General features: G+C 35.9%; 1 protein-coding gene across 2 annotated transcripts in view; it reads left to right on the top strand.

The window, feature by feature from the left end:
* AFG1L (AFG1 like ATPase) overlaps positions 1–23,377 on the top strand; it is a 70,075-nt gene that overhangs the window by 23,742 nt on the left and 22,956 nt on the right. For both annotated transcript variants that reach the window (XM_080586989.1, XM_080586988.1), the window contains 5 exons: positions 721–820; positions 3,408–3,466; positions 18,657–18,739; positions 22,291–22,361; positions 22,618–22,718. In XM_080586989.1, coding sequence (XP_080443115.1) covers positions 721–820; positions 3,408–3,466; positions 18,657–18,739; positions 22,291–22,361; positions 22,618–22,718 — 414 coding nt within the window. The remainder of the gene's footprint in view (positions 1–720; positions 821–3,407; positions 3,467–18,656; positions 18,740–22,290; positions 22,362–22,617; positions 22,719–23,377) is intronic.

The raw sequence follows: 23,377 nt of genomic DNA, 5'->3' as shown, positions 1-23,377 counted from the left end.
TTTTTATTTCAGTATCGTTTGTCCCACCCCTTTTTATTTTTTGTTAGTGTTTTGTGCCTGAAGGTTAGAAGAGGCTGACTGTGCTGGAAGTGACTGCCGTGCCTTTTGATTATTCATGGACAGTAATAGAAGGCACTTAAAAAGAACAATGAAATTGCTTATTTTTGTGATGGGCCATCTGTTGAATTGTTTTTTGCAACAATCACACAATAGTATCTATGTCATATCATTCTATTTTCAACAGCAGCTGATTATGTATAGTTGGCTACTTGTCTTTATTTCTGAAGTCCCATGACCATTTAAATTCACCTCTGCAAACCTTTGCCTCAAAGGTAATAGAAATGTAAAACAGCCGGTGTGTATTTCCTTTCTGTCTTCTGTTTTTTTCATGTGGTTTCCAATTAATTAGGCCTCTTAAATGTTTAGATCTGTTTTCTGTGTCTCCCACCTGTAGTTTTTATAATAGAAGTTAACATGGAATCATTTAGCAATTGGTAAAGATATGGTGGAGTTCTATAATAAAGAGCGGGCAAGTTTTGAAAGACTGTGGTACATTCACTGCTTATTAATTATCCCTTTTATTTTTTCTCACCAAGCAATAATTAGAATCTTTCTCCATGGCTTTCACTAACAAGCATTTTTCCTAGCCATAAAGCCACTTGCAGATCTATTGCAGCAGAAGCTGAAAGGAAGATGAAACAAATGTGTTGTCTTCTACAGGTCACTGACATTGCTGATGCCATGATTCTGAAGCAGCTTTTTGAAAACTTGTTCCAAAATGGGGTTGTCGTTGTGGCAACATCTAACAGGCCACCAGAAGGTAAAAACAAACATGTTACTAGTATTACCCAAATGCAATTAATCTCAGTATCTTACAAAACCATTTTATAAGAATTATATATTTAATACTAATAAACTCACTAGCCTTCAAGAATCTGAGATGCTCCAGTTTGTCCCCTGTTTTCTTGTGTTCTTAAGGAAGAAATGTTTTTCACTAAGTCTTATTCCTTTCTTATCTCTAAATACATGTTTCTCTCCCCTTTCCTTACCCTTCTGTAGTTTCTGATCTTCTATACTCTCTCCAAACCGGTGGGAGGGAATTTGGGAACAGAGGTGCTGAGGGTGCTTTTAACTGAGCAATAATTATAATTTTCTGCACACGAGAACTTTTGTTGTAGTGTAGTCGTAGTAGTTAGCATAATGCATGATTTTTATGCAACTTCTATGACACTTCAGATTAATTTCAAATGTTTGCAAAAAAATACTAAAGAGTTACAGTATTAACTACCAGTGAATTTCTCTAATTAGGTAAAAGAATCACTAAAGAGTTGCAATGCATTTTTTATCTTAAAAAAGACAAGAAACACTCAAACGTTTTTTCTAAAAGGTGAAATAATTTCCTGTTGGTTTATTTTCCTTTTTTTGAGCAAACAAGATGAAATCAGAACTAAGATAGTTGGGTGAACCGCAGATGAACTTGACAGTGGTGCCTCATTCACTTGGGATCCATCCATGTGTTTGTTGAACCACTGCTCTTTAGAGTTCAGGAGTGATTCTTACAACTTGTTATTGCATCCCACTTCTTAACTTGTCAATTTATGGCAATTTCTGTTATGTGCCTGTTTTTTTATACATACTAAGTCATGGTATAAACCTGAAAGACAGTCACTTCTGCTAGCTACCCAACAGAGAACATCAAGAAAGGTGTCTCCAGAACTGAACAATGTTGCAATCCAGACACTGGTCACTGCCTGTTGTGTTCTTTTCCCTCCTCCTTCTCACTATTCCTGCATGCTTATGGTCTGTGTCTGAAATACTTCCACAGAGAAGTGTTAGATTAATGCAGTGTATTTTATCAAGGTTTAAGATTGAATTCATAAGTTCTCCTCTTGTGGTTACAAAGGAGAAAAAAGTATCTTTTCCATTAGAGAGCAGATGCACTCAGCTGCTGACAATTTGTGATATGCTTAATCATGTTAAACTTCAACCTCAGGGGAGCAAGAGAGAGAAATACTGAGGTATAGTGTATGAATAACAGCTTTTTTTCACCACCAAAATTACTGTTTTTTCCTCATCCTAACAAAACAGACGTAATTAAAACAAACAAAAATCCAAAACTATAAAACCTCAGGCTTATTAACTAGAAGAACTAACAGAAGTCACTTTATTACAGTAATGGTACATGTTCACAAATTTTTCTGAGTAAATATGCAATTGATTGCTGTTTAAACAAATGTTTACCTGTTTTGATTGTAGGATTATGGAGAATATGTGGCTTCATACAACTTGGTTCATAATTAGTGTACAGAATAACCTTCACTGATAATTTTCCTAAATGCTTCTGTGTAGATATCCTGGTGGTTTCTCACGTAATCTGTCTTCCATACAGCAGTATCTGCTAGTAGAGCATGAAAGCTTTAGCCTTGTAGCCTTCAGGCATTATGGTGAATATAGGTGTTAATAACCTGGCATGGTCTCGGATGGGGATTTTGGTGGAAGGTGTTACCACCTCCACCAGGTGTGGTGGTAGCCAGGTGTCTGTATTCTCATGGTTATTTCTCCTGTTAGCAGTAGCTGCTATGCTGCCTTTTTGTAGGGCTCCCAAATAGTAATGGAATAAAGCGGCACATCATACAATCTGAGTGGTAATATTTTCAATGAAGAAGTCATTAGTTTATGAATATGTTAGGCAGTTGGATAGTTTCTGGAGAAGAGAACTTTATATAAATTGTAGAGATAATTAAGACGCACAACATCGCTTTGCAGTTGGTTTTTATTAATTTGTATTTTCTCTGGGTGCGGATCTACGTGCCTAATATACTATTCTTTTTTTTGGTACTCAGTTGTATTTTGAACAACTTTGCTTAAAGGTGTTTTTTTCCCTCCTTTAGATGGATCTCCTTGCTTTGGAAAAAGTGTGTACCTGGTAGAACTGCTAGAGGATAAAGTGTACTAAAGTTGATTAAAAATGACACCAACTTTGTAAAAATTGCTTATTTTTAATTGAAGCTGTTTTTTCCCTTCTACCAAATACTTGTAACTTAACAGTTGCATAGTTTTGGCCTTATACCGCTTTATACCCAACATTACAAATCCTTTTTATATCTTTTTTTAAACAGGCATAGGCCTTATTTCTTCTGCTAAAATCAGTTATATATCATTAGAGATTTATCATCTTTCACTTCCTGCCTTTTCCAGACTTTCTCAGGATGTTTCTTCCTTTCTTCCTTAAGAATGTAATGACTTTTCATACAGCAAGAGAACAGAAATCAATTTCATCTCTTCTTTTTCCACTTCTGTTCCTTATCTCTTTAGCAATACAGAATTTTATTTGCTAGACTAAAATACAAGGTGATATTGGTATTAAGACGAAGTAGCAAAACTGGTACTGATTTTCTTTCTTTCAGATCTCTATAAAAATGGTCTTCAGAGAGCTAATTTTGTACCATTCATTGCTGTGCTGAAGGTAAGGAGAATCACTTGTTAAATGCTTTCTGATTTTGCCTTCTCTATTAACAATAAACTCGATTTGTACAGGATTACTTTGATACTAGTTTCCGGATAAGATGTGTATGCTTTAACTCCTTGGGGTGAAAATAATTGAAGGTGAGGCAAAAACGGAGCTCTTCCTTACTAGAATTGACATGTCTTGAAAGCTGGGCACTTAGTATGAAAGTTAACTTTTTGACTAAAGTAGCGAATTAATTTGTTTGGATAGGACTCTCTATCTGCTGCGTATATGCCACATGACATAGTATTCCTGTAACAGTGATGCTGTGTTGTACTTGTGGACATCTTAAATTTATTATGCTATAAAAACTTGGTATTCCTCTGGTGTAAAGAAATCAGTCGTGTGTGTACCCTTCAATCAGCTTGTTTCTGTGTCTGTGTATTTTTTTCCCCTCATGTAAGTGGTTTTCTGAGGCTTTGTGCCATGGCCAAAAAGTAGAAGTTCAGAAGCAAGCTCCCCGGAGTCTTCAGGTTGTGGTGTGGCAGGTGTGAGTTGCCTCATTTAGATGAAAAAATGGAGTGTTCTTTTTAAATGTGAATAATATGATCAGTGTTTGTTTTGCTATTAAAAGAGCCTATGCTGAACTGATGCTTTAAGTTCTGGGCAAGTTGCAGATATTTTTTAATTCCCAAACTCTAATTGTATTGTTATGTTATCGAAGGCTTGCAATAGGATTGCCAGCATAAACGCATGAATAAGGTGAGCTATATCAATATCTAAGAAGAAAGGTAAGGTAGAAGTTTAGGTCAGGTTTGGATCAGTGAGAAGCAATTTGGATCTGCAGAACAGATGCATTGGTTGGATGTTTCTGCTAAGGTGGTCAGTAGTGAAGAAAGTAACAGTGCTTCAGACTTTCAGTGGGGCTTGTTGGAATCGAGAGATTGCTTCATTGCCTAAGCATCTTTGAGAATCCTACCGAATGCTGACATTTGAGCAGTTACCAGGTTCCAAAGTTAACGTGTCATTGACATTGACAATCCTGTATCTCAGAATGGCTGTGTATAATGTCAGGGAGGTTACCACTGGAAGTGATTCCTATCTGGATGGCTTTAGAAAAGTAAGAAACATTAAAACAAATCAACAACTCTATACACTTCAGATTCGCAAAAGGGGTTTATTCTGTAGCTGACCAATAGATCCTGATCACAGAACACTTTCAACAATAGTTTGATATCCATTTGCTTTGTGAAACGTCTTATTATGCTCAGTCAGCATCTATGGTAAATCTTTCATTTCCTTGTTGTTAGCCAGTATCTTCTATGTATTTTTCCTTGTTGGATCTTAGTTTTCTTCCTTGATGAACGCAAAGCTCATTTGTTTCACTGATGGTCAGATGTGATGAATATCTATCACGCTTCTTTGTAGCTTGCTTTTTTTTTCCTCCTTGTGGCTAGTAGACAAAAAAAGTAAAATGCACTTTACACATACAGAATGTCTGTGTAAATTATTATTTGTGTGTAATTTTTAGGAAGGACTTTGTGGATAGAATACTGACAAAAGCCCTAACGACTGGTGGATGGGTTTAGAGTTGCAATTGAGGATGGAATATTGTGAAAAGAAACAAGTAGCACAACTCAGACTAGAGATGCATGAACATTACCATAATAATGAATGAAGGGAGAAATGAGGTTGCACTTAATATTCTATTCACAAGGACCTTTCTAAAATTCCCGATTACTTTTTGCTGTTTTTTTTACCCCTACATCTTTGTGTGTTAACGCAGCTCTACTGAACTGATGTTAAAGGTAGATATATGTAAATATTACCAAAATAACACTATTCTTCCCCAAAACATAATGCCTGAAAAGCAGATCAGACGAGGCTTATCAACAACTGTTCCTCTGACCTTAGATGAAAAATAGAAGGGTAGGGGCAAGGTATAATAATAATAAATAAAAATGTAGATTTGTACTTCAGCACATCAGAAGTAGGCATTGAAAACAAACAAACAAATTGAATGTATTTTAAAGTAAGATTTTAACAAATGACCTTTACTTTACAGTTCAGAATTACATGTGTGGCTTTAGGAAATGGAAAGATGATATTTTCTAGGGTTTTGCATGAGAACGTAACAGAAGAATACTACGTTCTATGGCTGCAAACATTTGATTTGCTATCTTGTGTACTTTCGCCCCATTCTAAACCATGTGTGTCTTGTGTTAGTGTCATTATAACCTAACCTGTTTTGTGGAAATGGCTTTGACCACTTGCACTAACTTCTGTCTTAGGTTTCTCTGGATTCAGAACCTCCTGCCATGCTTTTGCTTGAGGTTTGGACGTGGTATTTTTTGTTGCTCTTTGTTTGTTTCAGAAGTTCTCTTTTATGATCATAAATCTTAAAATAAGGCTTTTGCACTAACAGTAATTCAACACAGGAGCTTTGAATTCCTTTAAATAGTCTTATGAAGACAGGATGACTGGAAGATATCAACAGTACGTTTCTGTGAAGAGCTACTTCACTTGAAATAGCACAGATTTCAGGCTGTTTCTATTCTTTGTAAATGGAGTGAATAGCTCCTAGATAACCTGGTAACTTAAGCAAAAATCTTTCCCTATTTTTATATGAGAAACAGCTTGTCTTAGATCTAGAATTACCTATGTTTGTCTTTTGTTGTTGTTGTTTTATTTTTGTTATTTAGATTACATAATTCCGGTATCTGTGTTTGAGTCCCTGTTTTTTTGCAAAGACAATTATAAACCAATTTCTGTGGAATAAGCACAAAGGAGAAACAGTGGTCAAGGGAAAATGTAGTTATCTTGCAAAATTCATCTGTGTTGCCTGTCTAGATAGATGGTAGACTACTGGGGATGAGTGACTGCCGAATGTCTGTGGTGGGAGGTGCAATTGTGAAGTTATATATTTTTTTTAGGACCAGGTAAAAGCTGCAGATACTGCAGCCTGTATCTGTAATTGGACGGATGGTTCCCTGTCCAATCTAAACTTCTCCTAGTGTTCTGATTTTTTTAAGGTCTTATGTAGCTAAAGATTTAATTTTTCAGCAGCTCTTTCATCCTGTAACACAGTCGCAGTTTTCGTGAATAGGGAAACACTCTGAGTTGACTGGTTTGTTGCTATGGCTAAAATTTTAGGACGGAATATTCTTTATAGAAGGGCTTAGTTTCTGCAGCAGAAACAGAGTGCTTCTTCAGTCTGTGCAATTTCATAAAAATACGGCTTTTCAGAGATAAGTATTAGGAAGGAAAATCTTTTAATTCTATAATTGCAATTAGATTCAGTCCCTTCTGATTGAGCTTTTAATCTTGCAGCGTCTCTTACAGAGAATTTTGAAGTGCATGAAACTCCTAAGTGATTTTTTACAAAGGCAGTTCTTGACAAGAAAACCATACTTATTGGTCACAGTTAGTTTGTTCAAATGCTTAGAGCAGAAATGCTCCCCAAGTTAATAGTCCAAATCAATATGAAAATATGAAAACTTTATCAACGTTTTTAAGCTAGTGTACAAATAAAGCTATACATCTCTAGCAGTTTGGTGTAAGATCTGAAGTCATTTTCTTCCAAAAAAAAAAAAAAAAAAAAGAGAAAGCACACAATTTACTGGTTTGGCAGTAATTTGTCAATAGTTGAATTTTTGCAGATAATTAATGAAGATTTTTTTTTTTTACATTAATTAATGAAAATATTTACATTAATCCTTCACTGTTCTGGAATCCTAATTCAGTGGCTGGATCAGTGTTTAATTCTTCAGGCAGACAGGGAGGAAAGCTTCTCAAATAGTTTGTGTATAAACTAAAACTTACACTAGTGCTTTTTGCTTTTGCAAGGACTTCTTGGAGCCATGAAGTTTTAAAATGTCAAGCCAAGTCAAAATACCAAATAAGTAACTTCAGCATTTTGTCAGAATTTTTTTCTGCAATAGACCTGAAATATCACAAAGTCCTAAGTCAAAATCAGGAGGTTTTAGGGGCTTTATTAGCCTGCATATACCTTTAAAAGGTACAGACTTATAATAATAATATAAAAAATCTGTCTTTGGTTACCTGTATATTGCTTTAACTAAAGATAAAGAATCTATCAACCAGAAGTCTGTTTTCAGTAGGACGTGAAGTTACTGTAAGCTTCCTATAATGAACTTTCCTTTTTTTTTTTTTCTGCTGCTGCTGGGGACCAAATCATTATTTCTTTTCAAACTGTTTGGTTAACGTGGCTCTTAACAGTAAGCACTGCAAGCACCTTTTAAACAGAAAGCAGTATATTGATATGCTGCGTTCTGTTTGCTGTTTTTCTCAAATATGGTTAACGATTATTTATTGACATTACTACCCACTCTGGTCAGTTTTAAATAAAATATACCGTTTCTTCCAAAGCAATAAATGGAAGGATTTAAAAGTATTTTAAATTTCCAGAAACTTATTTTGAATAGGTGAAAATATTTAAAACATTTTGAACTGTCCCTAAGGAAACTTGCAGGAGTTAATTTTGTACAAAGGCATTTGGTAGATATAAAATTTCTTTGATTGTGCATTCAGCTTTTGTCCAACCACCTGTGTTAGAAATACAGGGATTTGTTGATTGGCGGATCTGCCTATTTCCCCCCCAAAAAAAGTCATCTCATTGATGAAATTGATTTGTCAGTTTGTTCCATTCTAATGGTGTGATAGCCCAGCAGCTTTCAGTATGTTGAATAGTTAAAACCTGCTTTTGAGGTCAGTGTCAGCCACTCTGACCCCTGTGAACTGTCACCTGAGTCAGAATTGCTGGGATTAATCCTTTGATATTGTGATGGCTTCGCCTATCAATTGACTTTTTCATTACTGAAGATGTTAGGCCCTTTGTTTCCCTTCTTAGTATGTAACCAAGCAAACTCCTAAGTAGAAGGAGCATTTGTTCTTGTTCTCTCTCTCTCTCTCTGCAAGTAATAGAAGCATTCATCTTTTGTGAAGTGTACCTAATTAAACATATAAAAATAGAAAATATAGCATGATTGCAAGTATTTTCGTGCCGAACATCACTGTCATTTATGGGTAATTTGTGTGACAAATTTGTAAGACTTAACTAACAAAATGTTGTATTTTGAAAGCAAGGTGTCAGATTAGAAGTTATCAGCCCTTTCTGCATACAGCCTTCAGAGTTTGTATGTTTTAAATGTAAACGTGAGGGTTTCTTGAATTATCTAGTGTAAAGCACTTCACTGCTACAGTATTTTTATAACGTGCCTATTGCTTTAGTGTGTTCTGCAAATATGGAGCTGTTCAGTTTGTTTACTTTCCATGACTGTCTTAAACGTGTGCACGCACAAAATCTAGACAGTTTATTTAGATGCTGACCAACGCTTTTTCTAAGGATAAAACATTTCTTATTGTAGCTCAGTGCTAGGCTCCCTGCCTCCTCACTTCCTTTAATTGTTGTTATTTCCCAAGCTCTTGCTTGGTTAGTTAGCTCTTTGGTTAAAATCAGTAAACCAAAGTATATCGTAGATATGGAATAGTTGATTCCTGCTGTATCAGGGTAAATTAGTCTAATTACACGTGGCAGTTTTATTTGCTTGTGATGTAATGTGAAATGAGGTCCTGCCCCCCCCCCCCCCCCCCCCCCCCCCCCCCCAAAAAAAAAAGCCCGAGCCAATTAATAAAGCTTTTAAGCTCTTTGTCACAGGCCACCGTGGAGGTCTGCAGAGAAGAACTTTAATCCAATAAACATTTCATTTAGATCATGAAAAGAAAGCATGAGGAGAAGCTCCTACAAGAGAGGGTGTTACCAGCAATTCTAGCCATGAAGAGATGTGAGGAATTTGCCAAATTAACCAAGAGGCCTTCATATTTAACACATAAATGTGTCAAAACTAATAATAGAATAATTTAATTTGAGTTGAACCTTATATTGTTAAAATTCTAAGAAGCCACAACTGTTTTCTTCAAAGACTTCGCTGTTGAGCTGGATGGACAGGGCAAGAGGAGGTTGTGAGAAACCCAGATAGCAAATAACACTGGCCGAAGCTGGTGGAAAAAAAAAAAAAAAGGAATAGATAATTAGGTGTAATTAGCGTGTTTGAATTGTTGTCTCCCTGCCATTGGCTTGAATAAATTTCAGAGAAAAAAAACCCTAGTGGCGAAAATGCTTTGATGTAAGAAGAGTCATTGTGGTTTGGCAGCATAAAGGCAGTGTTTTATACTTCTTGCATAATGGTCGTGATACAGAAAGAGTGAATGGACTCTACACCCCCCAGTCTGCTTTACAGCAAGGACTTTTGGATTCTCTTGAAACAAAATGCATCAGAAGTTTTCAGTTGTTGGTAATGAGGTAGTAGACCTCATCGGAGCTAAGCGTAAGCCATCTTTAGCCTTTGTTTAGATCTTTAATCGCATTTTTTCTTATTCTGAGAAATTGAGTTTCGTAAATCAATACTACTTTTTTTTTTTTTTTCCCTGCCTGCCAACAGTTCTGGCAGGAGCAAAGGCTAATACTGGGAAAAGAAATACAAATCAAACGTTAAAAAGAAAAACAACAGCATAAAAGAAAGAAATCTAGACAAATAACTTCAGGGTAAAATTTCAATGAAGTACACACATTGAGGTGAATTTGACCCTTAGCTTATGAAACATAATGTTATAAACTCAGAGGGAACTTTTGGCTTTGTGTTTTTCGCAGAACGGCACGGCTTGTTTATTAGCAGATTGAAAGTTACACACAGTTTGGTTCTTTAGCGGAACAGAATTTTATACAGTAATTTCTTTAATTTATCCTTACTCTTCAAGGACAATTTTTTTTTTTTTCCGAGCAATGTGAAACAGAGAGAGCTGCTCAGAGTAATACTTACTGAATGCAAGTTTACTTTTTGCCATTCTTCTGTTCCCTGACTGGAAAAAGGAGAGACTACTTGTCTCCTACTCAGCGCTGCCACATCTGTACCTCCTGAATTCTTGTACTTTTGTCTGAATATCTGAAATACTATTCACCTAACAATGCATTTTAAGAGTCTCTGTCCTTATTCATGCACCATTATTTTACAAGTTAATTGTCTATTTTTCTTCTTCTTAGGGGGTAGCTGATTTATAGATAGATGTTAAAATAAGTTATTGAAAAGTCGTACAATGGGTCTTATGTTCCTTGTGGTAGCAAGAATAGTGAGGTTTCTTAGTTGGTGAAGTTTTGAGGGCTGTAATGTAAACTTGTGCAACTTTCACTGAATAAATTTCATCCCAATACTATTTCTGCTGAACTCTTAGTTTAAGGTTTGATGTGTTCTTGTCACAAGTGTAAGATGTTTTGAAAATTCTATTTGACTTCCTAGAGCTTTGTACTCTGTCCTTTTAAAAATAGTTCAAATAAAATGTTTGTGTTCTGGAGTTAACCTAAGCATGATTAGTTGCATCGACAGTGTATAGTATACTTGGATGGCATTTTGAAATTGTTCCTCAATTTTTTTGCAGCATTTAAAATTGGAACAAGCGTGATGTGTCTAAGGCTATTGTAGCAATTTCCTGTGTTTCGTTATTGCAGGTAATGAAGAATATGAGAAAAAGACAAAAATAAATAAAAAATTAACCCCTTAAAGCACTGCACTATTTTTATAGAACAAGTAGGCTTTTGTACTTGAAGTTGATTTGATCTGTGAAAGGCAACACCTGAATATCATGCAAGACTAAGTAATTATGCCTGATTGTAGGTTTTTTTTTTTTTCAGGTATAGGTCACAGGAAATTCAGTTAGGGTGTAGAGAATGTACAAAGCTAAGAAATATGCAGATTTTCTGTTGTAAGATTGTGTAAAAATTATTTACGGTTAATACTTGCATAAAGGTTAGAAAGGTTGATGAAGTGATATTTAGTTTTGCTTTACTATTCACTGCGTGTCAGAATGTAATTATGACTGATTCATGAAACTGTCTTAGCAATGAACCATCTTTATTAAAATGCTGATCAAGACAAGAGCTGACAGTAATAAAGAATAGAACATTTTAGTCTTGTTGCTTTTGAATGATTGCTAATTACCCCAGAGGTCATGTATAGTGCTTATGAGGATTCATTGACATTTTCTTTGAAGTCTACTGTTTCAACAACATGTGAACAGGAAGACAAAAACTGTATGCATACCCAACAATGCTCAGACCAAGTTTTTATCCCTCACAAAATACCTGACGATTCTCTTTCTCCTTCTCCCAAGTGCATCTCTCTCCCATGAATCTGTATAGCAGAAAGTTAGGCATCTTGCAAAATATATTTATTTTCAACAAGGCCAATTTTAAGCACGGATAAAGCAAGTGTTGAAGGTCCTTCATCTGTAGCATGCTTGCTTGTAACTACCGGCTGGTTTCCTTGAGGAGCTGAGCCTGAGGAAGGAAACACTGCATATTTCTTGTGCTTCTCTCGGCAGACTGTGGACAGAAGGTAGGCTCCATCTGGCGTCCAGCCTGTCTCCTGAGGCCCAGTCAGACCAGTTTCATCTTCCGAAATGTGCTGGTGGTTGCCACTTGCTGATAACTTTGAGGCTAGGCCAAAGTTAAAGCCTACAGTGTGTCCTGTAGGCCCGAGAACATGTATTTCAGGACACACTGCATTTTGGCGTAAGAGGATTCTTGTTTCACCAGAGTTATGAACCACTTGAGAAAATGCGTGTTGTAATGCTATCCTTTGGATGGAGAAACCTTTTTCTTGAAATAACTTAAAGAATTTTAAGAACAAACAAACAAAATCCTAGTGGATAATTTGGCACTAGATGGAGTCAATTAACAGAATAAATGGGTAATTGTCGTGAGCTTTGTTTACCTGAGGAACTCTTCCTCTGTTGCTGGCTGGGACTCTCATGGTGTCTATGTGTTGTGTGATGTGAGATTTTTCTCTTTTTGGATGGATGTACATGTATGGGAAGAATGATTGCCAATGAACAATTGCGTTATTTTCTGGTTTGATGGAGGGAAGGAATATTGGTGACCCTCTGTATTGTTAATGGAGACCAAATCAGCAGGACAGGTAGGGGGTGGTTGGTGTTTTTTTCTGGATAGAAGCTAATATAAAGAATTAGATGCTGAGGATGCCTTTAAAAAGGGATGATATCTACATGGAAGTTTTGATTTGTTTGTTCAGAAAGAGTGGTTAGAAGTTGCACTTCTCAGTTGGTTGTGATAGAAGACTTCAGGAAAGGCTGAGGAAGTTCGGCAGGTGTGGAAATAGTAGGGTGAGTAATACTCATCCCAAGATGAATCACTTCTAAGCCACTGTCCCCCTACAGCTTCCGTGGAGGTCCTCAGACAGGGTTTGTCTGATCCTGTGGGTCAGCAGGACAATGCGTATACTTTTGTATGTTTTTTGTGCCATTAAAACTCAGAGAAAAGAATGATGATTGTGTTGACTTACAGTGGTCTTAAATAAAATTGAGAGATTTCATAGAGTCATAGGGTGGTTGGGGTTGGAAGGAACCTTAAAGCCCATCCAATTCCAACCCCCTGCCATGGGCAGGGACACCTCCCACCAGACCGGGTTGCTCAAAGCCCCATCCAGCCTGGCCTCGAACACCTCCAGGGATGGGGCATCCACAGCTTCTCTGGGCAGCCTGTGCCAGTGCATATTTGCTCACCTGCATCATCAAAGGTTTGAGCTGATCACAATATTTTAGTTGACAGGTATACCTTGTATTTAGTACAGCATCCTTCACGGACCCAAAGGCCATTTACTGGCATTTCAGATTTTTATTTTTGTGATGCATGGGAAACGAACATGATAACTTGCAGGTTTTTCATCTAACTTTGACTGTCTTCTGAAATTCCGTACTTAAGAGTATATCTTGTCACATATTTTAATTTCTGAAGTAGTTTAAGCATTTTAATAGCTACTATTCAGGAATGCAGCAATAGAGACGTTAGAGGTGCTTACAAGAAGAAAAATGTATTCATATTAGTCTGTGTTTAATAACTTCACACACACAGTCTAATTTTATCTATTGTATCTGAAGACAGTCATTTTAGGTGTTCTGTCTCAAGTTGAGCCTCGAGGCTTTGTCTTTTTTCCTTCTGGAGTAAAAAGTTTTTCTGCCACTACAGTGGAAATGAGTGCGTGATCATGTTGTATTTTTAACTTACTAATTGCGTTCTCAATTTCGTAATTGTATTTGTTCTTTGTATACATAAATACATAAATGACTTCAAAATAAATTGTATGACTAATTAATTTTATGCATTTGAATTGAATAGGGTAAGTCAGACTTGAAATATCTCAGTGGAATAGAAAATCTGTTGGAAACTGAAAATGGTTCTACAGGAAGAGACTAGATGAGCTGTAGCTTTGATTTTAAGTATTTATTTCAAAAGAAAAGTAGAAATTTAGCCCAAGTAAATGAAATTTGTAATTTTAATTCTTCATCTTAAAAAAAAAAAAAAAAGTAAACCAATAATTACAGTTGTGGCTTTGGCAATTAAGTACTAACAATCTGAGGATGCTGGTTAGTTCTTTGGCTGTTGATTAGGATTCCATGGTGGTGATTAATGAGCGTGAGGATGCAATCACGTCTGTAGGGTTTAATCAGTTCAGTGCTGGAGAAGTTAGTCCGAAGATGGAGGGAGAAACCAGAACTTCTATATGTAATGCTATCAGGGTTTTTTCCATGCTACAGGAAAATTAAGGGCACAAAGTAGAGACGCCTACCATTTTTATTTATTTATTTTAAATGAGAATTTGCTGGGGAGTATAGTGTTGTTGGCACCTACGAAGGGGCGAGAAAATGCATCATGGCACTCACGTGTCCTCTATGACATTCAGTAATTCATTCGTATAGTTGTGAGCAGTATTTGTTTCTCCATGCTGTGCAACCATGTATCCCTGTTTTTATTTTTGCAATTCTGATATTTTAAGTTTTTAGCTTGGAAGAATATGATGTTTTTAGCATGTTCTACTTTCTTGTTACATGTTTTGATTATCTTGACAGCATATTTGCTGTCTTTTTAACATTTAAAACATTGACAAATATAAATGTTTTGCCCTGTGCACTCCTGTGCAACAGATAAGTGAACGTTTACAAGTACAGAAACAAAGAACCTGGGTGGCTAGCATTGTCTACAAAGGAAAGCCCAAAAGGGAAAAACTTTCAGATCTCTGCTCTGTTCGTAGCTTCTTCGTGACCTTTTTGACTCTGGCTTTGAGTGAAGGGTGACCAAGTGCTGAGCCCCCCTTTAGAACAATCTCTACCATTGCATTCTCAACCTGGATGAGAAATGCTGCTGTTACTGCCTGGTGGCATGGGCAGTCCTCCCATAACAGCCCTGTAGCTCACTGGTGCTGTTACCATACCCTTTCTGCAGCGTACAAGCAGTGTCTTTGGAAATAGCATTGCCCGCACCAGTGCTCGTTTCTGTGCTGTTTTGTTGGCATCCATTTCTTTCACGTTATCATTTAATGATTGGTTGCTTTATTCTTGTTTGATTTTTTTTGTTGTTGTTGTTACTTTCCAGTAGTACAACCTATAGATTCGTGCTGTACTGCCATACATTCACATAAGGAGAATGTTGTTCCTACCCTACAAAGCTAACAACAGCAGTCACGCTTTAAAGGAACGTTTTCTGGAACATGTTTCTATACAGTTTTTAATATTTTGTTTTAATGGCAGGGGCATTAAAACCTACCATTTAATATGTATAGTAAATACACATATTCTATGTATATTTACATAATATACACAATAATTGTGAGCTTTGAAATGTTTCACTAAAAATAATTAATTGCAAGCAGTGGTAGATATTTATTTGCATGAACTTACAGAAGGGTTAGGAAGTTCTTGTGTTTTTCTGTTTATGTAGAACATGGATTGGTAGACAGTGGTTGGAGTACATTGCTGAACAGAGCAGCAGTCTGGATGGGGGTAAGGGCATGGGGAAGAAGAAACTGGCTTCGAGGTCCAAGTCAGTGGTTCTGGAGGCTGAATCTTGAGCATAATTTTTACTTGTTACTATGTAAAATATAAAGCAAGATTTGAAAGAGAATGCTAGTTTGAAAAATGGAAGACAAAACTGTATTTGAAAGACAGGACAAAATTACAACAACCACTACCCCAAATACATATATATATTTATTTATTTAAGACTATACAAAGAGTAAGACAGTAAAATGCTAAACACTTTCAATTTTTCAAAAGTTCCAGTTAACAGCCCCCTACATCTATGTTTATACCAGGTGTTACAGGAAACTCTTGTGTATTAGAATTGTTTTTTCACCTTGTTTGTTTTGTTAAGTTGACCTAGGCCTCCTAAGAAAGCAAAAAATCAGTAGGACTGTAATAACTATATTTTTTATATCTCTGAACTAAACTCTGCTGTTGCTTTTCTGGATGAAAGGTATATACCTAGCCCAGAATATCTAACAGGTATTTTCCAAATACACTATGTAATGTTACATCACATTAGAATCAATTGTATGCCTACAATAACGTGCTACAAGGTTTATAGGCAAAAATAATATATTTAATTTAGGCAACTGCTTGTAGCTTAAAATACAGCCCAAAATCATAATAAGCTTTTAAGCATACAAGCTCTCCTTAACTAGTGTCGCTAATGATAGTGATTTTCCCTGAATATTGATAATACTAATTATTTTGAATAATGAGAAAAGGGAAGAAAGACAGAAGAAACGCATCTACTTCACAGCTATATCAATAGCATTTACGTCTGCAGTTCTTACCTCCAGAGCTCATTCAGTATAATGTTACATCACGAGTGGTAATAGACTGTGACAGCATTTGAAGAGCGTTAAGCTTGGAAGCAGAAGGCAAGTAGACTGAAATATATTGTAGCACTGAGTGCTGATACGTATTTCAGCAAGCCTTAGTGGCCTGTGCAGCTTTTCCCAATGTTGCTCTGTATTCGAGCGTGCAGAATGTCTGCCTTACACAGCAGTCATTAGCAGCTGAGCTGCAAACACCACTGTAAATATCAGCACAATAAATTTACACCAGCTGTAAAAAGGTGCACTTTTTTCTTCAGGCGTACTAAACCACGCCACGCTCTTAAGTGTATGTTCTTCAGTATATGTTCTGTATTCACTCTTCATTCTGTATGCAGCGCAACACCCTGAAGGAGTGGTACGGTTTGAAAACCTGCCTTGAAGGCCAAAGGGATGAGGCTGAATTCATACAAAAATTGCTATCTGTTGTTTCCAGGAAGAAAAAAAGTGTTAAACAGCATTGCTAAATTAAACAACATTGCTAAATATCAGAGTATCTAAAGTTATTCTAAATAATCACCTACATCCTACATTCTGTAGTAGTATTTAATTCCTGCTAACATGAAAAAGATAGTACTTGAGTTAATCTAGTACTTTGGAAAAATAAAATATTAGGCAGAAAGATGCCCAGCATCACTGCCTGGCAAGGAAAAGCTAAGTGCACCAGCTTTGCTGTGAAATTTCAACAATCTTGTTTCTAGCCTTGACTGCCAGACTGATGCTGAAGAAAAACACAAACATCCTCCCTTCCTTGTGCGTGTTATGACATGCCTCTGGAACTTTTTTCTTCTGCTCTTTTACTCTTTTCCTTTGTAAGCTCTCACCAAAAGAAACGGAATAGGTTGTAATAATATTGTAGCACCGGTGCTATTGTGTTTGCACTAGCTTTAGCCCAACATAATGATTTGATTAGCATGGCTTTTTCACTTACCAGAATTAAAATATATGGATTTTCCTGGGCTTCCGTGCTTTCTGGATGATTTTTTCAACCTCGTTCTCTAGCTGTATATCTCTGCAGATACGTTGGAGGTTTAAAATAAGTACAGAATCTTAAGTAATTGCCAAAGGCAAAAAAATTAGTGCAGCGAATCATCACAGTTACTCCTGCAGATATTTGTAATCAGTAAGTCCTACGCAATACATTTATTTAAAAGTGACATTGTTACTTAAATCACTGGTATTTCTTCTAAAATGTAAGGATGTCTTTTTCTGCAGTGTAGTTGCTGTAAATGAGATTTGACATTTCCAATTTTGATATTTGAAAAACCTCAAGGAGGTTTTAAAAAATTTGACACAGAATATGAAATCTCTAATGAGAATATTAAAAATAGACTGGTAGTTCATAGTGCAGTGAAGATGCAGAATAATTTAGTGAATTCTAGCAGTCCACTCTAATAATTCAATGACCTTGAACTCAAAAGAACTCTAATGTTGAATTACCTGCAAAAAAGAAATTTGATTGCTTTAATTAAATTGTTGATAGAGGTGTATTTTCTGAAATATTTAAACTTTTCCTCCCTTTCTTTTACAGCTTCTTTTGCTTGTGGTTGTATAACAGCCAGCGGTTGTGTATGTTGGCAGTAGTAATAACAGAGAAGCAGAGATTCCTTTTGCTAGAGGGTGTAAAATCTTGATACCGCTGGTGTTAGTGAGAATTTCATTCTCAACCTCAAGGCCTTGAATTAAAAAACAACAAAATAAAACCAAAAAAACTTACCACCCTTTAGTTTAGTACAGCTGGTTTCTGTTTTTGTTTTTTGTTTTTTGTTTTAAACAGAAGCAATTGTCGTGAGTACTCAGGGATATCTATATCATAAACTTATAGATTTTGTTGTTTTATTCTTAAAAAAGTTCCTTTTCTGAATCAATTCAAACATTACAAAAGCAGAACAAAACCTTTTTGATAGCTTCATTTATTCCCCTTTATACTTCAGTTGATTTTGTAGCAAGATCTGGCTTGGTTCACATCTTTGATGTTTGACTCATAAATTTTGTAATCTTAGTGGAAGGAAAAGATTATAACTAATTTTAGCTGAAAAAGTCATAGTTTGTCATCTCTGTTGCTAGAATTTGGATCTTAAATGTTTATTGCTTCTATTTTTCTATTTCTAACTTTATATTCTTTAATGCCAAAATAATTATTTCTAATTCCCGCCCCCCAACGAAGTACTACCCAGAGAGAATGAGTAATGCCCACTCTCATTTCATTCACCGTTCATCAAATCTGTATTTGTTTTCTAGCTGATGGACTTTTGAAAATTGTCACTTTTTTGTTTTGAATGTGTGAATAATTTCCAGCTTATTTCTTTAACTCAATAACTGTAAAGGAGACTTCAATTTTGTGGGCTTGAATCTGGAATCTGTTTTGTAGGTTATATTCATGCTGATGGTTTATCACAGCAGTGTGCCTTCTCTCTAATGCAGATGATAATAAATACAGCTTTGGCTTGAGGAAAGCTTTTTTTTTTTTTTTCTCTCTGTAGAAATACTGCAGCACAGTCCAGCTTGATTCTGGAATAGACTACAGGAAACGAGTGCTTCCTGCTGCTGGAAAACTTTACTACCTGTAAGTTGATCTATGATATGGTATTTGCCCTCTTTTTCCTTATTAGCCAATAATTTCCTAGTCAATGGGAAATGAAAGATGTGTAGTAGAATTAGCAGGGTGTGACTCTTCCTTTCTTTGCCTTCTGGTCCATTTTGTTCAGCAAACCGCCTTCCATTATGCCTCGATATTAACTTCATTAAACTACATTTTCAGTATCCACACTAGCATCATTCATAATGTGTGACTGAATAAAAACTAATTAGATTTTTTGGGGAGGTGTGGTGTTTGGAGAACTGAAGTGACAGATGGTTAGAAAGTAATGAATATCCTCTTGTAAGAGATTGCACAATTCTCTTATAATAGAAGAACATCCTTATTGTGTTTAAGTAATTAGGTATTTATAGAAATCCAATGACAAGGATTCATTTAATGTTGGGCATTTCCAGTGCTATGGATTAAAAAAAAAAACCCACACCACCTATTTTGATATTGTTTCTGCTTATTACGACTAAAATTCTTTAGCACTTTATTCTGTATTTGCAAATAAATGTATTTAAAGAATATGTTCACAGCAGTGCTTATGGTTGCAACATATATCAGCTTAATAGGAGCATCTTCTCTTTTTTAATAAGTACTTTGAAACCTTTGCATTTGATTTTTTTTCCATCTCATGCTTGCTCTTAAGTTATAGTATTATTTAATGGGTAATAACCTGAGCAAGGCAGGAAATAGCTTAAAATTAGATTTATAACCATGGTATCCTTCAACCCCACGTACAATATTTATTTAAAATCGTGCGTGCATTAAGAAAGGTGCAGTATTTTCATCAGTGTCATGGATATTTGGAATTAAGTATGCCCCTATCACTTTACAATAAAACTAAAAGTTGTGCTTTTTCATCTGGAAGGAGTACTGCTTAGTAGAATTGCAGCAGGTAAATTGTTTCTGGAAAAAGTGTTTTTGTAAAATAATGGAAATCAAATGCCAGAGTTCTTCCCCCACTTTATTCAAAACCTGTTTGAATGTTTTCCTTCCTTCCTAAGATGGTTAGGGCCTGACAAATACCACTGTTACTTGTTTGCATGTGAGAAGGTACCAATTCAGCTCTCGCTAATTCTGGGAGGAAATGGCAATATCTGATGTACAGAAAATATAGCTCAAGTATAGGTTCTATATCTGCAAACAAACTCAAGAAAAAACTCTTGTTTTGTATTATTGCATGGTTCCAGTTTCTTTAACTTCTGTGACATCTTCTTAAAAATACTGTTTGGTTTGTAGCCACTGTTATCTCAGAATTGGTCACCATGGCTCTTGCTCCGATGTCTATGTAGCTGTCCTTGCTTCAGGCTCTGCGTAGTGTGCCTGCTGCACTCTGTGGCCTTCGGTTTGATAGTTGTGGAGAGCCCCTACCATATATTTTTTTTCTTCACTCTCCATACTCTAAAGAAATGGAAGACTACATGTGGATTCTAGCAGGTAACAGGCTAAATATGGCACCTACAACATCGAATCACAGGAGAAGGAATGTGTGAGTAAGCCCCAGGAGCAGTATGCAGCCCAAGTATTTTATAGTGTTCTGCTGTAAAACTTGGGACAGAATTATTATCAGTCTCTGACTTTCACTTGATATATGTTCTGTCATTAGATAGTTGTTGACTACCTCCAGAACTCATTATGTAATTTGTTAGGAAGCAGTAGAAAAATAAGTCCTGTAGCTGCCAGTGGAAATAAGATGCTTACTTTATTGTCCATTCTTTCTCTGAGGGAATTACATTCCTTCTTCTATACAGGCTTGTTCAATGAAGCTCTCAGCCCTACAGAGCTGGCTTAGTGAGTTTTGTTTTTATTTTATTAGGTACTAGATAGTATTTTGTTTCAGATTTTTTTTAATATTTATTTTGCAGTCACTCCCCTAAAAGAAAATCATCTTGTTCAATATGTGTACATTCCACTACTAAGGTTACAGTAATCATCATCATTTTTTTTAAATCCTCATGTTGCTTCGTAATCTGTGTAGTCTTCATTTAAAATAAGGGTTGCATCTAAGGATTGCTTAAAGCTGTTTCATAGTCATCTGAAAGCAATCAGTGTAACATAATTACAAGATTCCTGATCAAAGCAGCTTCCTTGATCTTGGTCTCAGGTGTCTATTTTCAAAACAAACTTTCTTGGCAATTAGGTGCAAATATCTACCTCGACATTATACTTGTTGTTTCTTCTTGCAGCCTTTACATCAAACTTTTTGATAGATACATGCATACACAGGTGCATGCTCTCTGATGTACATACACTCTTTCCCTCTTTTATAGCATTTCTTCTGGGTTTGTCTGTTACTTTTCTTTTTCTTTTTCTCTTTTTTTTTTTTTTAACGAGGAGAGCAGCACTGAAATACCAATGTTAAGAGAGACCTATTTTTTTTGGAAGGTATTTTATCTAATGCAACCTCCTACTCAGAAAAGGTTTTTTAAGGGTTTCAAATTGCACTTACAGAAGGTTGTTTTTTCCCCAAAATCCTTGCATCTACAGAGTTTACCATCATTAATCTTGAGTTAAAAAGTAGTTATTTCAGTTCTAGTGTTAACATTTTTAAGGTGATTAAGGCCTAATGAAGAGGAAAGTAATTACGTAAGATGCCGATCATCACTTTTCATTTAGAAGAGGCCTAGAGCTGTGTGAAGCAACATAACTTGATTGCATCCATGATCCACAAAGGTAGACTTTTCGTACCAAATGGGGTTGTACAAACTTCATTGAAGCATTACCTGACATCTGAGTTCTAGTTTATCGTGTAGCTTAGCTTTAATTTGCTATTCTCAACTTTCAAACTCAGCTAGAAATATCTATCTTCTTAAAGAAGGAAAGACGCAAAGATGTCAGCCCTGTAAGCCATTGTGACAAAAAGCACTCTGGACTGATTTATAATTCTTGTGGTACCAGAAGTTGAATATAAAGTTTATCTGTGAGTACAGATATTTTACACTTGATATCTTACAGTTTCACAGTCTGTGGTTGATCTTTTCCTAAATAGTGTTTTGTGGGCTAGGGGAAAAAATAAAACTAATAAAATTACTGATGCTGGCATTTTGAATCTGTTTAATTTTAGAAGCTGTTTACAATTCAATTAATACAATCAGTTGACTTTTTTTTTTTAGAAAGCTGCTCCAATATTTAATTCAAAAGTCCCCTCAGAAATTTCAAAGGATACTTCTTTAGGTGCTTGACTGCCTTGCCTTGTCTATTTGCTCTTATTTTGCATGCAAGATAGAGCCAGAAGCCTTTTTTCTCATTGTGTACACATAGTGTTAATGGATCTGCTTTGCCTGTATTGCCTCATTACTGGAAACGGCTCAAAACACAGAAGTCTTTCAGTGTATGCAAATAAGGCAGAATCATCTACCTGAGAGTTAATATTCTCTACTTTTAAGTGTATTCTAAATCTAATGTTTGTATTTAGAGCATAACATCCTGTTCTCTTTTTTATGGGCAAAAAGCTAAGCAGGCTCAGGCAGCTGTTTGATGTTGGCTTCAAGTGTTATTAATTTCATATTCTATTATTCTTTTCACTGTAGCACAAGTGAAGCTGATGTGGAGGCTGTCATGGATAAGTTGTTTGATGAGCTGGCTCAGAAACAAAATGATTGTACGTAAGTTAATTTCTCTTGAAAGAGAATACATTTAGAACACAATGCCCAATCTCCACTGACCAATTAATAAGTTCCATTGCTGTATATGGGTTGATGCCACACTCAAGTGGCAGTCATTGTATCAGCATTTTGTCTAATTTATGTGTTGAATCATGTGCTATTATTCATCAAGCTATGCATTTCCTATCTGTAAGAGATGAATTTTATAGTAATTATCCAGAGAAGATTGAGTCTTTGTTCATGTTCCCATAGTAACTAGACCAAGGATTCTAAAAGTGCAAGGCAGAGAGCTGAGGCTGAATAAAGCATGTGGAACCATTGCAGACTTCACGTTTGAAGAGCTGTGTGACAGAGTGAGTACCCAGTCAAATCTAGATCAGTTAACGCGCAGACTTTTCACAGTTTAAAAAAAAAAAAAGAAACAAAGTTGCTATTTTTCCAAGTCTTACTGAATTCAAGGGGCTTTTTTAACTTGCAGAAATATTTTGAATTTAAAAGGAAAAAAAAGAAAACGAAAAAGAAGAGTAATCATTTCCTTTTTAATGATACAGTAAATTCACTCTTAATTATATCACAAATTGTCTTCAAAAATCTCAGTAGAGTATATGCCTGGTCTAGCATTCTTGGGATAGTAGTCACAACATATTCATACGTAAAAGGCATTCAGATACTGCTTTTAAAATTTGAGATGTAAGTAGATGGTATTTGAGCAAAGGAGTAGTAATCCTGACACTACTAGAGTAACGCTGTGCTGCTGTTCTTCTCTGTTGCGTACCTTAGTTTTGACTAGCTGTATGACGGCTGTTTAGTCCCAGGCTTTCTCAAAAATTTGCCAGATTTCTCTAAATACTGCCAAATTCTGTCAGACTCACTTGGGAGTCTTACTGCAGTGACCTCTCTACTGACATCTGAAGTTACTGTTATGTGATCACAACTCTAAACTGGGCTGATAGCATCGTTTGTTCAGGATGTTGACCAGTCCTTTGATTATAACATTGTTATAACACTTCCT

The sequence above is a fragment of the Anser brachyrhynchus genome (assembly GCF_964034855.1).
Source record: "Anser brachyrhynchus genome assembly, chromosome: 3".
NCBI lineage: Eukaryota > Metazoa > Chordata > Aves > Anseriformes > Anatidae > Anser > Anser brachyrhynchus.
This window is presented reverse-complemented; position numbering and strand designations above follow the sequence as displayed.